The 16,902-nt window shown below is 41.1% G+C and overlaps 1 protein-coding gene across 2 annotated transcripts in view; it reads left to right on the forward strand.

The window, feature by feature from the left end:
• The first annotated feature begins 53 nt into the window (after positions 1 to 53).
• dmgdh (dimethylglycine dehydrogenase) overlaps positions 54 to 16,902 on the forward strand; it is a 159,083-nt gene continuing 142,234 nt past the window's right edge. Inside the window, exons 1-4 of one of the 2 annotated variants that reach the window (XM_078563311.1) lie at positions 54 to 334; positions 1,801 to 1,978; positions 7,186 to 7,284; positions 15,955 to 16,119. In XM_078563311.1, the coding sequence (XP_078419437.1) occupies positions 225 to 334; positions 1,801 to 1,978; positions 7,186 to 7,284; positions 15,955 to 16,119 (552 nt within the window). In that variant the 5' untranslated portion in view covers positions 54 to 224. The other variant, XM_078563316.1, reaches the window with a different exon arrangement.

The raw sequence follows: 16,902 nt of genomic DNA on the forward strand, positions 1-16,902 counted from the left end.
AGTGGGAGGGGAGGGGAGGGGGTGGAGTAGGAGGATGGACGGGGCGGGGGGTCTCTCCAGGCTGGAGAGGGGCAAAGTTGCAAAGTGTGTGTAGGAGTTGCTAAGAGTTTGGGCTCTGGGTGGGAGTTAAGGCTGCAAAGACACACACAGAGAGAGAGAGAGAGGGGGGAATCAGGTTTATTTGATGTATTTATATACTCCAGCAGCATTTTAGCACCTTGGCCATGTCGCGCCTGCTAAAGCTTTCCGCGTCTCCTCTCCTGGGTGAGCTCTCCCGCTGGATTCCTGTCCGTCCTCTAGGCACCTCGCCACCCAGCACACCGTGCAAGGAGGGGTGAGTGCTTTCCTTCAACCCGCAGCCCTTGTCTGAAAACTAACGCATTTTCTGCATTTTTGGATGCATAACCTTGCGAGTGTTCCATTCGGTGCAAATAAAGAGAACCCGTTTATTGAACTTTCGCTGTTGCCCACATTCTGGGTGTGCCGGCTTATCCCCGCAGTGCAATCCGACATTTCTGTGCATGCTTGTTTGAAGGCTTGAGTTTTGTCTATTTCTTTATCTCTGCCCTCCCTCTGTTCCCTGATTTGACTTTCTAACGTTAGCATATGCTCAGAAAACGTTTTTGTGAGATTGGAAGCCCAGTGTGGGGAATGTTTCTGAGTGTAAAGCGGGTGCTTCCTCGCAGGAGAGGGGAGAAAATCCATTGCACCTTTCACTCAGTTGGTGTCTTCGTTTTTCATGATTATGGGCATCGCTGGTAAGGCCAGCGTTTGCTGCCCATCCCTATTTGCTCTTGAGTTGAGTGGCTTGCTATGACATTTAGAGACAACCACATTGCTCTGTGGATCTGGAGTCATATGTAGGCATGACCAGGAGAGGATGGTAGACTTGGTGAACCAGATGGGTTTTTACAACAACAACTGCTATTACCAGCTTTACAGTCCCAGATTTAACTGAATTTCACATTCCACCAACATGCTGGATTTGAACCCATGTCCCCAGAACATTAGCCTGGATCTCTAGTCCAGTGACATTACCACTACACCACCATTTCTCCACTGCAACTCCCTTGTTGATGATGACCTGATCAAATGAGGACAATTGTCTTCAGCCACTCCTTGGACTTGCTTACATTTTTGCAGTAAGGTGCTAAGTGCATTTGGCACATTCTTGCAGATTTGCTGTGGCATTCATTACAATGAGTTGGAGGATAAATAAAGCAATTGGAGTGTTTCAACAAAGTGTGTTTGGGAGTATATTAAAGGAAGCAGTTGTGACACTAAAGGGCTTGTGAGCTATATGCAAGACATGTATAATATGGTCTATATCGGGGATGGGAAACCTTTTTTCTTATCACAGACCATTCACACATAGACAACATCAGTCGCGGGCCACATACACACACACAAAAATCAACTCAATTTCATTTTTTTAAGAGAGAATACAGAAACGTTTAACTCGCCCGCTGTTTTAATGCGATGGTTGAATTTGAATATTATGTTAAATATTATTATGGTAATTTAGCTGATACTTTTACCCAAAGCAAATTCGCAGTGATGATGATAAATGCTATTTTGAAGGTGCTACTGTCATAGGTCCATATTTTTAGAAATCTTGCCGCGGGCTGGATGAAATTGAGCAACGGGCTGGATCTGGCCCATGGGCCATAGGTTCCCCACCCCTGGTCTATATGTAACCATATGTTTCTCAATACTTTAAATGTTTTCATGTAATGCAATGCAGCCACTGGCACAGGTTGAAATAAATGGATTAATTCTTTGTGTTCTTCTGTACATTAGCAAAGAAAATGAACAGCCACAATTCCCTGTGAAAAGGTGGAAAGATAGTGCAGAAACAGTGATTATCGGAGGTGGCTGTGTTGGAGTTAGCCTGGCTTACCATCTCGCCAAAGCTGGGATGAAAGATGTGATTTTGCTGGAAAAGTCGGAGCTAACAGCTGGCTCTACATGGCACGCAGTAAGGAAATAACTTACTAATTTACTGTGAAAAGCAACCTTTGTCTGTCATTTGACATTTATCCCCTCATGAAAACAAACATACTTAAGGCAAAGTGCTCAGTACAATAGTTTAGTTGGCATAAATTACAAATCAGTGTCAGTTTAGGGGTGCATGCATTATAACAGAATTTAAGTGAGATATTGATGTTTGTGTCCACTGAAGGCAATATGACTGATCACAACTATAGGGCAGAATGATGGCAGTACAACAGGCAGGCCTGTCAGGAAGAAAGAACTTGCCTTCATATATTTCATTTCATGTCCTCAGGGCATCCTAAAGGTCAATAAATTTCTGTTGAATTGAAGTTACTATTGGGCAAGTCAACATACAGCCAATTTGTTTACAGCAAGGTCCTGCAAACAGTAATTGAACTTTTTTTTTGGTCATGTTAGTTTACAGGTGAATGTTAGCCAGGACATTGGGAGAACACTCTGTTTTTCTTCAAAAAAACGTGCCATGAAATCTTTTATGTCACCTGACAAACACAGCGCCAGTTTAACATCCAGAGCATATTATTTTACAACCAGTACATAATGCAATGTTCCCTCTTCAGATGTAAAAGAATTCTGGACAGTTTGATCCCTGCATGTTATTTGGGAATATGTTAACAATCAAATGGGCTTAGATAACATCACAAACAATGAGGGCAGAGGTTGAGTGGTTCACTAGTTCATACCTTCAATGTGCTACTGTGAACAATTTTCCGTCTTCTGGCACAGAGCTTTGTACTTGGGCAAAAAGTATTCTTGACAGAGGTGGGGTTTATATATGACAAAACCGGCCCCCTATACCACCGTAACCTTTTGAGGAAAGAATCAGAGATATGGGAAAAACTGTTGTCGAGTGCTGCAGGGATATACATAAACACATTAGAAAAGCTTGAATTGTGTTTTAATGCCATCTCATTCACAAGGTTTGAAGCACGCACCAGAGAATGGCATTCTATATAACATTGGAAACAGTGATTTCTTATTGCTTTCTGTTAATTGTTTTCCATTTTCTTTGGAGGGGGGCAACGACAGACAACAGGTTCCCCTGATGGAATCACATGATTTGACGATCGTTAATTTAACGCAATTTGACAAGCAATGATATCTGGATATTTTACTGAATGATATATACATTATAAAAGCTGTGATATTCCTCAATGTTATATTTATGAATATATTTATTCTCTTGTACTTAATGCACTTTGTTAATAGTGTGGATATATTGTAAATGTACACTTTCTTAAGATTAATTTTGACGTCAAATGTACAATGTAAAGTGACATTTTTATTTCTTTGTAGTTTTGCAGTATGTGCATACTGCATGACTCTATGATGTGTTAGTTGCTCCATTGCTGTGCTCCAATTACTAATCCATTCATTACTCAGTTAAAACATGTCAATTAACTTGTACTATATAAATATGTTTAAAATAGTGTATTTTTTCTATTGCAGCATATGTTCTTTCAAGATAAGTTATATTTTTTCTGGCAAATCATTTCAGTGTAATATATGTATGTGTTCTGAAATATTACCAAGTATTTGACTCTTTCCCATTTTCTATGCAATTGAATCTATATTCAGTTGTATCCTAAAACTTCAGCACTATGGCCAGTTAAATAAATAAATATAAATAAAGGCTACTGCAAGTAGTGAAAAAAAAGTGTTTGGTTATTTCTTGGAAAATTGACAGCTCTGCAATATAGAATGTTCACCAAAATTTACTTTCTTAAAAACCTACAAGCACTGTTCCATGTAGGGGGTTTAAACTAGGTTTCAACATAGGGTGAAGAGTTTTTTTATTATTATTGGTAGCAAAATCATAAAGAGTGCATTTATGGCGTGTTTGCTACAAAATTTTAAACAAAAGTCTTCCTTGATAATTAGAACTCCAGATAGTCCTAACTGATTTTACACAGGTGATGGCAGTGAGGGGCAATCCAGGTAGATGAGGGAATGTGGCTCAGGCTTCTTCACAAGAAGGGATTGAAAATTAGAGCGTCTATAATGTTAGAATTGCTGCACTCCTACCATGGACTCATTGAGCTGAATGGCTTCCTTCTGTGCTGTAATTACTCGGTTGACCCTATATCATCTATAGTATGGAATTGGAAGAGGTAGAGGAGCAGATCATCAAGATGTATTTTTGATGAGAGGAAAGGAATGAGGGAAAATGATCAAAAAACACTTTAGCATGGTAAGAGCTAATCATTCTGTGTTAGTATTGGACATTAGGTCGAGTTTTTTTCATTTACAGAATACGGGCATTGCTGGCAAGGCCAGCAATTGTCCATCTCCAGTTGCCCTTGAGAAGGTGATGGTAAGCCATCTTCTTGACTATAACTGAATGGCTTGCTTGGCCATTTCAGAAAGCAGTTAAGAGTCAACCACATTGCTCTGGGTCTGGAGACACTTGTTGGCCAGACCAGGTAAGGACAGTGAATTTCCTCCTTTAAAGTGAATCAGATGGGTTTTTATGAAAAAACAATAGTTTTATAGGCATCATTACTTGTACTAGCTTCTTATTCCATATTTATTTTTAACCAATTAAAGTTAACTTCCCTAGTTGCTGTGGGGGGATTTGAACTTGTGCCTTGTAGATTATTAGACCAAGTCTCTGGACTACTAGCCCAGTGACATAATTATTATGCAATCGTGCTCCCTAGGCTAGCTGCCATCAGGACCAAGTTCTAAAGCTGGATTCTAACCATGTCTAATTTTCAGGAACCTAATATTGGATTCAAGACATTTTTGAAAAGTTGGTGCATGAGCATGTTTAAGTAGCTTTAGCATAATTATACATATGCTGCAATAGTGTTTGCTAATTGTGCTAATGACATCTAATGCGATCTAAAGTTCTAACACAGGTTAATAAGACCATTAAAAAAGCAAGCAAACCTCTGGGGTTCATTCCTTGAGGAAGGTTATGTAAATTTGTAAAACAACAAGATAGACCACGTTTAGAGTACTGTACACTGTCCTGGTCTCCATTCTGTAAAAAGTAAAGAGGCATTGGAGAATGTGCAAAAAAAGATTTGCATGGTGATGCCAGAAATGGTATCAGGTGAGAGTAAACAGGCTGGGGTTCTTCTCTCTCGGTTAGAAAAGGCTGAGTGGTGATCTAATAAGAGGAGAAATTTCTTCACCCAGAGAGTGGTGAGCCTGTGGAATTTGCTACCACAGAAAGTAGTTGAGGCCAAAATATTGTATGTTTTCAAGAAGGAGTTAGATATAGCTCTTGGGGCGAAAGAGATCAAAGGATATGGGGAGAAAGTGGGAGCAGGCTATTGAGTTGGATGATCAGCCATGATCATAATGAATGGCGGAGCAGGCTCAAAGGGCCGAATGGCCTACTCCTGCTCCTATTTTCTATGTTTCGATGTCTTTAAGATTATAGAGACTTTGATAGGGTAGATGTAGGGAAGGTGTTTCCACTTGTGGGGAGACCCAGACTAGTGGCCATAAATATAAAAGCAAAATACTGCAGAGGCTGGAAATCTGAGATAAAAACACAAAATGCTAGAAATACACAGCAGGTTAGGCAACAGTGGAGAGAGAAATAGAATTAACATTTCAGATCGATGACATATTGACAATCAGTTCTGATGGAAGGTCAACTTGAAACGTTAACTCTGTTTCTTACTTTGCAGATGCTACCAGACCGATTGACTATTTCCAGCATTTTCTGTTTTTAGTCCATAAATATGAGATCGTCACTAAGAAATTTAACAGGGGACTCAGGAGGAACTTCTTTCCCAGGGAGTAGTTAGAATGTGGAATGTAGTTGGGATGAATAACATCAATGAATTTAAGGGAAGCTAGATGGACACAAATGGGTGAAAGGAATATGTTATGCTAATATGGTGAGATGGAAACGGGTGGGAGGAGGGTAATGTGGAGTATAAACAAGTATATGACCCTTGTTTGCAATAAATTCAATGTAATTCTAAGTAATTGCATCCATTGACAAGTCATCGGTGGATCAGGATCTTTTCCATTTTAGTTATGTCCTTGATTCCACGAAGTGTTTAACTGTCCACTGGGTACTTGGTTACATGGCTAGATCTAACATTAACTAGAAATGTGTTTAAATTATTTAGTCTCCCTAAATCTGCTGTACTGAATCGTTGGCATAAGTTCCTGTTAGTTTTAAACATGAACAATAGCTTAAAAAATGTTTTTGTGTTGATGAGCCCTCATCTATTTTAAAGTTTTCAGTGTAAGGAAGTTGAAACTGCAGGATCATTGTGATCTACTGCTACCGATATATAGTGCTTTCTGTTTCTTCATATGTTAAGGATAGCACTTATATTTATCTAGTGCCTTTCACATCAACAGGACATCCTAAAGTGTTTTAAGCTAGTGAATTGCTTTTGAAGACTGCTGTTTTGTAGGCCAATACAGCAGCCAATTTCCACACATGAAGGTCCCACAAACACAGATAAGATATCTGTTTTAGGGGTTATTGATTGAGGATGGACACTGGTAGGACTTCCCTTCCCTTCAAATTGTATCATGTGTTCTTTTACTTCCATGCAAACAGGCATATATAGTCTCTGTTTAACATATCTACAAGATGGCACCTCCAACATCACAGCACTCCATTTGTTCTGCTCTGCAGTATCAACCTAGATTCTGTTGAAGTCTTGAAGTAGGTCTTGAGGCTGCAACTGAGAGTCTTAAAGGTGAAACTGCCAGCACTGGCCCAAGTGGATACAGTACACATTAGATTTTGAGGCAGGCAATATTACGAGTAGTTGGCAAGTCAAAGTAATGGCGTATTTTTAATCATGTTACATTTCACAAAACAGATTTGAGAACACTCGTTACACTTTCAGGGCATTTCAATAATAATTCTTATGCAGAATTTATCAATATAGAGCCTTTGCTCATTTAAACATGCAACTATTTAACAATAATAAATTCTTTGGGTAGTAAAAATTAATACAAATTAAAATGAATCCCTTGCTTAGAATAATAAATTGTAGCCTCTGCTATACATCTCCTGCATTCTAATATAAAGAGTTGGAACAGTTGCAAAGTTCCTTTTCATAATTCTTCAATAGTTCCTTTCGAATGAGATATTTGTTCTTGTCCCCTTAGATAAGATTTTCAGTCATTTTCATGTCTGATTATGTTTATTTAGGTCTTAAATCCAAATATTCTATTTTCCTTTAGGCTGGTTTAACAGCATATTTTCACCCTGGGATCAATTTGAAGAAAATTCATCACTATAGCATCAAACTTTATGAAACTTTGGAGGAAGAGACTGGAAAGGTAAGTGGCTCCACTAACCTGTAACTTTACTCCACCGTCCATTGCAGTGAATGTGCTATATTCATACTGAAATGTTCATCACTCATAAAGAAACTGATTAGAACTTGTCAGTTTTAATTACAGTGTTTGGAATGATCTAGATTGTTAAGATCATGGAGAAGAGGTGATTTTAGAGCCATTTTAGTTGCACCAGAAGCAGTGGCTCAAAAAGATGGAGAAGGTCCAGTAAAGCTCTTTAGGTTTTTAATTTAATTCAAGAGCTAAAATAGAAAGCGAGGTTAGAAAAAAGGAAAAAATAGAAGAAATGCCAGGCAAATCTGAAAACAATAGCAGCAAGCCAAGTAACAAAGGAAAATGTGGTGCAGTTGATCATTTCATGGGGGCAGCAAACTAAGTAGAAAAATAAGACAAACTCTAATAGATTGAGGAAGGTAAAGGCACCAGGTCTGGATGGACTTCATACATGAATACCTGAAGAAGACACCAGCAAAATCAATCATGTCCTTACCACTATCATTAGAAACAGTAAAGCACACACATTGGAATATAGTTACTGTAACACCAATATTTACAAAGAACCATAGGGTTGATGAAGGAAATAACAGGCCATGAAGTCTTGCATCAGTTATGGGCAAGCCTTTGATATGGTGGATGTTCATTTTGAGCTGGAAATATACCCCCATCATTTTGGATCAGGCTTCTCCATAGGCATCTAGAGTCCTTGCCAGAAATGTAAGAAATGCTGAATAAGTTATTAAAATTAGGGTCTTCTGCTTCTTCCTTTTCTGTTGTTAGTATGCCCAGCACCTGTCTCACCAAAACTAGCCCAGCAACTAGTGCTGTTAATAGGCAGTGCTATTTAAAGAGATCATGCAGTATTTATGGTTAGTTGCAGGCTTGACATTTCAGGCCGAAAGTTAAATTCTGTGTACTTTTTGGTGTATTTTAAAAGTGGAAAGTTCAGTTTGTTTGCTGAGAAGAGGATTTTGTTAGTGCTTTACTTTTTGCTGGCTGCCTCAAAATTGTACTCAGGGCCGAAGGAGCAGCTAGAAACATGACAGAGAGCAGGACTAGTTGCCACAAGAGGGAGGAGAAAAAGGGCACTGCACAGGAGGCTATATCCTCCTTTATACTGTGTGAACTCAGAACCATGCTGAATTCATGGGATTCTATTAGATTTGAGGATGGTTCATTTAAAGGGACCTCTTGTCAATATGGGAGCCATGTCATAAGGAGGAAAACCATTGTCTATGCCACTCATGGAGCAGTATTTTAACTTTGGGCAATGATATAAAGCCAGCAATATCGGATTGGCTGTACTCCAGAGCAGCAGGAAGGAGCGAGAACAGAGAACGGCATAAAGCAGCACAGGAGAGAGTGAGAGTTTATTGAGAGCACGAACACAATGGGGCACAAAACAGCGTAGGAAAGAGCAAGATTCCACTGTGAATGCGGGGGGAAGGAGAACAAAATGGGGCATAAAGCAGTGCAGGCAAGAGCAAGACTTCACTTTGAGAGTGGTGGGAAGTATGAGAACATGTAGGACTGCCGCTGCCTATAACCAGAAGCCAGTCTGCGGGTTCAGAGCTTGTTGGAAAGAAAAATGGAGGTGTGGCATCACAGGGAAGCAAGTAATTCCCTGGTGAGCATTTCTTATTTACCTTATCTAAACTAAGGAATAAACTGATGAGTCTTATCTTTCTTCTTTTTAAAGTAAAGTTTATTACTACTATTAAGGTATATTAAGCATTAGTAGGGTTTATCAGTATTAGTAAGGTTTATTAGTATTGGTAAAGGTTTATTAGCAGTAGTAAGATTATTAACTACCAGATGAAGAAATGGCAGTTCTGCTCCAACCTGTAGAGTGCACATCCTGTGCTATGTGGTAACTCCAGGACACGTAAAGTGTCCTGGACAACCATTTGTGTAGGAAGTGTCATCAGTTACAGCAGCTTGAGTTCTGAGTTTCAGAACTTGAGCAGCAGTTGGTGTCACCGCAGTGCATCCATGAGGCTGAGAGCTTTGTGGATAGCACATTTATAGATGTGGTAACCCCACAATTTGAAAGTATGCAAGGAGAGAGGAATGGGTTCCCACCAGAGAGTCAAGCAGAAACAGGCAGGTGGTGCAGGAGTCCCCTTAGTGCATCCCACTCTCCAACCAGTATTCAGTTTTGAATATCGATGAAAGCGATTGTTCAACTGGGGAGTGCAGCCAGAGCCAAGTCCATGGAACCATGGGTGGCTCAGCTATCTAGGAGGGTACAGGGATGACTGGAAAAGCAATAGTGATAAGTGATTAGATAGATCGGAGAATAAACAAGCATTTCTGCAGCAGCAGATGTGAATCCAGGATGGTGTGTTGCTTCCCTGGTGGCAGGGTCAAGGATGTCACTGAACGTCTGCAGAGCACCCTAAACGGGAGGTGGAACAGCCAGCAGTCATGGTCCACATCGGTACCAATGACATAGGCAGAAAGAGGGATGTGGCCCTCCTGTCAGAATTTAGGGATCTAGGTAGGAAATGCTGGGAGAGATAGAGCACTAGATATAGAAAATAGTAAATTACTAGGTGAGGTCAGAGTAAGTGAGAAAGTAATAAAGTCAATATCAGGATTACTGTTAATGTATGTGAATGTACAGACTGTGGTTAATAAGATTGGTGAGTTACAGGTGCAGATTGACATGTAGAAAAATGATGTTTTGGCTATAACAGAGACCTTGCTCAAAGAAGGGCAGGTTCGGGTGATAAATATTCCTGGATACAAGGTGTTCAGGAAAGACAGGAAAGGAAGAAAAGGGGGATAAATGGTGGTATTGTTTAAGGAGAGCATTTCAGTGCTGGAGAGAGGATATCACAGAAGGGTCAAGGACAGAATCTATTTGGCTAGAGTTAAGGAACAAGAAAGGTGCAGTTACATTGCTTGGTGTACTCTATAGACCTTCAATTAGTGGAAAGTATGTAGAGGAACAAATCTGCAAGGAAATTACAGAGAGGTGCAAGAATCATAGAGTAATTATAATGGTGGGCTTTACTTATCCAAGTATAGACTGGGATAGTAGTAATGTGAAGGGCAGGGGGAGGAAAGAGTTCCTAGAGTGTGTTGAAGGAAAATTTTTTTCAGCAGTTATGTTTCCTGTCCAACAAGAGGGGTGGCACTGCTGGACCTGGTTCTTGGGAATGAGGTGGACCAAGTGGATCAAATATCAGTAGGAGAACACTTAGGGGACAGTGATCTTTGTATCATAAGGTTTAGGTTGGCTATCAAAAAGGACAAAGAAGAATCTAGAGTAAGAATAATTAACTGGGGCAAAGTCAACTTTAATGGGATAAGAATGGATCTGGGCCAAATAAATTGGAATCAAAAGGAAAAATGGTAGCTGAACAATGGGCTACCTTCAAAGAAGAGAGAGTTTGGGTACAGTCAAGGTATATTCTCTCGAAAGGGAAATGTAGGACAAACAAATCCAGAGCTCCCTGGATGACAAAAGAGATAGAGATTAACATGAAGAAGAAAAAATATACATATGACAGATGTCAGGTGGATAATACAATGGCGAAACAGGTTGAATATAGAAGGTTCAGAGGGGAAGTGAAAAAGCAAATAAGAAAAGCAAGGAGGGAGTATGAAAAGAGACTGACAGCAAACATAAAAAGGAATCCCAAAGTCGTCTACAGGCATATAAATAGTAAAAGGAGGAGGAGGGCTGAATAGGGACCAAAAAGGGGATTTAAGCATAGAGGCAGGGGATGGGGGGAATAGCTGAGTTATTAAATGAATACTTTGCATCTGTCTTTACCAAGGAAGAAGATGCTACTCAGGCCACAGTGAAAAAGGAGGTAATTAATGGAATAGAAGTATTTAAAATTGATAAGGAGGAGTGTTGGATTGGCTATCTGTACATAAAGTTGATAAAGCATCAGGATTGGTTGAGGTGCATCCACGAATACCGAGAGAAATGAGAGTGGAAATTGCGGAGGCACTGGCCATAATTTTCCAGAGAAAATTGCAAATGTTACACTCTTGTTCAAAAAAGGGTGGAAAGATAAGCCCAGCAACTACAGGCCAGTCAGTTTGATTTCAATGGTGGGGAAACTTCTAGAATTAATGGCTGGGATTTTCTGGGCAGGACGGAAAATTATGGCGAACCAGCAAAAAGTCCATTGGAAAATCCCGGCCAGTAATTTGGGACAAAATTAATAGTCACGTGGACAAATGCAGGTTAATTAAGGAAAGCCAGCATAGACTTGTTCAGGGCAAATCAGGTTTAAGCAACTTTCTTGTGTTTTTTGTTGGTTGATGAAGGCAATGCTGCTGATGTGGTGTACATGCATTTCCAAAAGGCATTTGATACATGCCGCACAACAGACTTGTGAGGAAGCTTTAGCTCAGGGAATATGTGGAATATGAAATTAGCTGAATGACAGGAAACAGAGAGTAGTGGCTAATGGATATTTTCTGGGCTGGTGGAAGGTTTGAAGTGGAGTCTGCCAGGACTCAGTGTTGGAACCCTTGCTCTTCCTGATATACAATAATGAGCTAGATCTAGATGTACAGGGCACAATTTAAAAATTTACAGATAATACAAAACTTGGAAGCATTGTGAACTGTGAGGAGGATAATGTAGAACTTCAAAAGGACATAGACAGGTTGGTGGAATGGGCGCACAAGTGGCAGCTGAAGTTCAGTGTGGAGAAGTGATAAGTAGGCAGAACGTGGAGACAGTATAAAATAAAGGATACAATTCTAAAGGGGGTACAGGAGCAGAGGGACTTGGGTGCATACTCTTTTGAGCATACCAATAAAACAAACAAATGAACTAATAATCAAATTAACTAATTAATATGTCCTTAAAGGGGCACTGTAACAAAAAAAAACTTTAAAGGAAACTTGTGAAATTTAAAATAATGTTCCCAAGGCTGATGATGCACTCCAGCCTAATGTTCCAGCGTAGACTGCTTCAGAAAGTATTGATCATCTTTTCTCTGTAGTGCCGAGGTAGTAGGCCCAACTCCCCATTTTACTGAGCTTAACGTCCCAAAACAGGGCAGTAATTTGTATTAAAATCCAGATCTACATATGCTAATGGTAAGTTATGTTTATAAGAATGTATGAGACACCATCATGTTAGGAAGAAGAGTCAGATTTGTCAGAAATTTGTTTGTCTCCCAAAAGCTACAACTTATAAACACTTAAGGATCAACATTAACTTGGATGGGAATTGGGTAGACGGGGGCTGAGGTGAATGGCAAACGCCACAATCTCTAGATTGTGAGACCGAGTAACTTCTATTCCTGGTCTGTACTGGCAAGCTTCTGGTTAGTTGCACAGACGGGAAGTGGCAGCTGGCTTTTGGGTAAGAGTAGAATGTCAGGTTGCGGAAGACTACTTGCGGGGACAGGAGAAATGGTTCCCCCAATTGAATTATTTTGTGATGGGTGTGGGGGAGGTGATTGCAAATAGAAGCAGAAGGCCCATCAAAGCTGAATTGATCCCTCAAAGTCTCCCCTTTCCCCCCTGAGAGAAATGTAAAACAATTGATGGTCGCTCTACTTGGTCCTGACTGAGGTTTATCTCTTCACTGGGGTTAGTGCCAGGATTTGGGACAGGGTCAGAGACGGGACATAGTGCCAATGGAGCTCTCACCCTGCCACACATCCGGCCCTCAATAAGATCTATGGAATTTATAGCCTTTAATGTTTCAAGCTTGACTTGTGACCAACTCTATTTGTATGACCTTATGGATGAGCATTTGCTTCAGTATTGCTACCAGCAATGTTCCCTGTAAGCTGTGCTGCTGCATGGCTGTACAGCAACTGGGAGATCCTGCACAGGCTGCGCATATGTTGGCCTCTTTAAGTTCCCATGCATATGTGGCTGTGCAGAAATTAATGAAAGTGGCTATGCACTTAAATAAGCTGCCCACCCACTGAAAAAAACATGAGAGGGTACATTGGCTACAAACTCTCTGAATCCATTATAAACAGGGCATATTTACAGCTGCAGCAGCAACTCTCACACACTGCAAAAGGATTGGAAGAGTTTCACATGCCTTAATGTGTATCATCCCTGAATTGGTATTATCATGTGTTATGATACGGCAGGTGGTATTTGCCAGGCTGACCAAATCCACAAGGGAAACTTGCCCAAGCTATCACAATGGTTTTGCAATTTGTATTTATTACGAGAAGGTTTGTGCACTGAATTCAGAAGTAACACAGACACAAGACTACAATTGCAAGGCTACTTAATATTATAACAATTCCCAAAATTTCTAGTTAACCAGACTCCCAACTGCACACCCGCTTTAAGGCAACAGTTCAAAATGGATTTTAAATTTATAGCGACAATCCAGCAAGGTTACCACAAGCACCCATCGACAGTGGAATTCTAAAGGTTTTTAACACAACTTTCGTTACTGGAACTGCAAACTTCTGCAAAGTGGCTAGAGGTGTTTCCCCAAGCTTGTTTCACACAGTGTACCTTTCAGATATTACACGGCCGCACACCCATAGCCTTCCAATCCTTTAAATATATTTCTTCCTCTTTAATCTGTAAATCCCATTGTTCCCATTTGTCTTTGGAATTTGCTTTTCTGATAACATAAAAATCTTTCATGTTGTCATTGTGGCCAGCACTTTTGGGAACAATCATCATAATAACCTGTTTCATTTATCTTGTTAGTTGTAAACATCCTACCATGTCTCTTTGAAAACCAAGCACCTCTCCACTTATCTTAAAATGCAAATTTCATTCACGCCCTATCTGCTGACTTTACGCTAGCTCACTCATTAGCATTTCAAATGCCCTTTTTACACCTAACTCTTTTGATAATTTCCACCTTGCAGCCTATCTGCCTCTAATTTAATTAAATCAGCCACACAGATAGAACCATCCACACAGACACAAACATAAGCTTACTTTACAATACCCCACAGTAATGTTATGAACAGTAATATCTCAGGAAGGATGTGCTGGCCCTGGAGAGGGTCCAGAGGAGGTTCACGAGAATGATCCCAGGATTGAAAGGCTTAACATATGAGGAACGTTTGAGGACTCTGGGTCTATACTCGATGGAGTTTAGAAGGATGGGGGGGGGATCTGATTGAAACTTACAGAATACTGAAAGGCCTGGATAGAGTGGACGTGGGAAAGATGTTTCCATTAGTAGGAGAGACTAGGACCCGAGGGCACAGCCTCAGAGACAAAGCAAGACCTTTTAGAACAGAGATGAGGAGAAACTTCTTTAGCCAGAGAGTGGTGAATCTATGGTATTCATTGCCACAGAAGGCGGTGGAGGCCAGGTCATTGAATGTATTTAAGACCGAGATAGATAGGGTCTTGATTGGTAAGGGGATCAAAGGTTACGGGGAGAAGGCGGGAGAATGGGGTTGAGAAACTTATCAGCCATGATTGAATGGTGGAGCAGACTCGATGGGCCGAATGGCCTAATTTCTGCTCCTATGTCTTATGGTCTTATTATGAAAAATATGATAGTTTCATGACACATAAAACATAAAACCAATCCTGCAGATCCATTCCTTTATGTCTTTGGAGATGCAGCACTCTTGGAACTTGTTTGCATTTGGAATATCAGAATGGTTGCCTCTGACAGTGTAAACAGGCTAATAGTGGAACTGCTGAAGAAACTGTGGCCAGAATTTTGCCCTCCCCACCAGCAGGTTTTTAGGCTGGGTTGGCAGGGGGGTGTGGGGGAACCGTGAAATTGAAAGAACGGGATTCCATCCCGGTTCCCGTCCACACCGACCGTGCAGTGATTTGACGCTGGGGCGGGCAAGGCCTTAGACGGGCCCATCCACCCTTGCCCCAGTTGAGGCCCTTAAGTGGCAAATTATTGGCCACTTAAGGGCTGATCCCGCCTAGCCTCAATCTTTAGGCTGACAGGAGGATTTACTTGGCATGGGGGAATCCTAAAAATCAATGGAGTTAGTTCTTGGGCGGGAAGGGGTGGCGGGGGGGTGAGTGCCTCCATCAAAAGCCCTCTTATGAAGCTGGGCGTTCCCTTTAAGGTCCGATGGCTTCTGGACCTCTGCTCCCCCACCTGGCTCTCCCCCGAGACCCCAATTGCCCCCTTTGCACCTGCCCAGGCCTTCCCTATCCTTCCTGCCTTCGGACCCTTTGAACTTCCCTAGGTCTCCAGTATCTGGACTTAGTCTCGTTTCCTGAATTCCCCTCTTGTTGCTCTTGTTGCTGCAGGGACTGGAGAGCTGCTGATCAATCAGATTGGCTGGCAGCTATCTAAGAGAGGACTTCCTCCTTATTGAGGGGCAGAAGTCCTGCCTGCGGCCACTTGACACTCATTTGAGTATGAAATGGCTGGGGGGGCACTCCGGGTCGGTGGGGATGTGTTCCCCACCAACTCTTCGGATAACGGGAAGCGAGACCCCGCCATCCACCATCCTCAAACTTCAGGCCGATTTATTACAGTTGCAGCATGTAAATTCTCAGCTAGTTTTGTGGGGACTTCTAAAACAAACAACAGAGATTGATATTGGGTGCCCTCAGCCAAGTATCTTCAGAAGTTACTAAAAAACAATAAGGAACATTTGGCTGGAGAAGTTTTGTTAACATTCGCGTCAAAACATTTGAGACATGGCAGAACTAACCACTGAGACATTCTTAGCTGTTGCTTTGGGAACATTTCCACAGGCAGTTGGCTTTCATCAGCCTGGCAGTGTTCGAATTGCCACCACCCCTACTCGAGTGGACGAGTTTCATTACCAGATGACCCGGGCACATTGGAATGCGACGCCGCAGTTTTTGATTGGTCCTGAGAAGGTGCAGGAACTTTTCCCTCTGATAAATATTGACAAGGTAAACTGGCACTGGTTGATTTCATATTAGCTAATCGCTTTACTGACGTATCGTTTATTTTCTGTAACCCTTTTACCTTGAACCATTTGTGTTACGAACGCAGTTTGGATATTATTGCCAATATTTAGAAAAGCTTTACTTGAAACGATATTTTGCAATGTTTTGTAGAGCGCCTTTCACTTACCCTTTAAGCGGCGATCTTGCTTGTCAGCTCAGTTTTGTTTAAAAAAGTATGTAAATATTTAATACAAACTTTAGCTGCATGGGAGGTAGTGAGCATCTTCCAAGCAAGCAGAATTCCCTCTTATGGTCAGTTTAATTTTGTTCAAATGTCATATACATTACCTCAAGTTTTTTGGAAGTTAGTCTTGTGTACCAATCCTTTTACAACAAGGTTTTGCCAGTTTCTGCCTGTCTAAGTATCCACAGCTTTATTAAGTTTTTCTTTATAATTGTTGACGTGTTTATTAAATTATTGCCTTTGGTATTGCATTAGGAAAAATGTTCTTCTGCATTTATTTCTATGATAAACACCCCCATCCCCCAGTAGCCCATCACATCATGGGCTGAATTTTACGTGCCCCCGGCGATGGTGTTTCCTGTGGTGAGGGCGCGTAAAATGAGGTGGGCGCCCCTCCCACCAACTTCCTGTCTACCCCTGAACTCTGCCCCATAATACGGAGGGGGGGAGGCGGGCGGGTACTGAAATCGATAGCCTGCCCACCGTATTTAAATGAATAATTAAGGGTCAATTAGGCTTGTTATCAAACTTATTGACCCTGA

Source organism: Cetorhinus maximus, chromosome 2 (genome assembly GCF_964194155.1).
Source record: "Cetorhinus maximus chromosome 2, sCetMax3.hap1.1, whole genome shotgun sequence".
Lineage (NCBI taxonomy): Eukaryota > Metazoa > Chordata > Chondrichthyes > Lamniformes > Cetorhinidae > Cetorhinus > Cetorhinus maximus.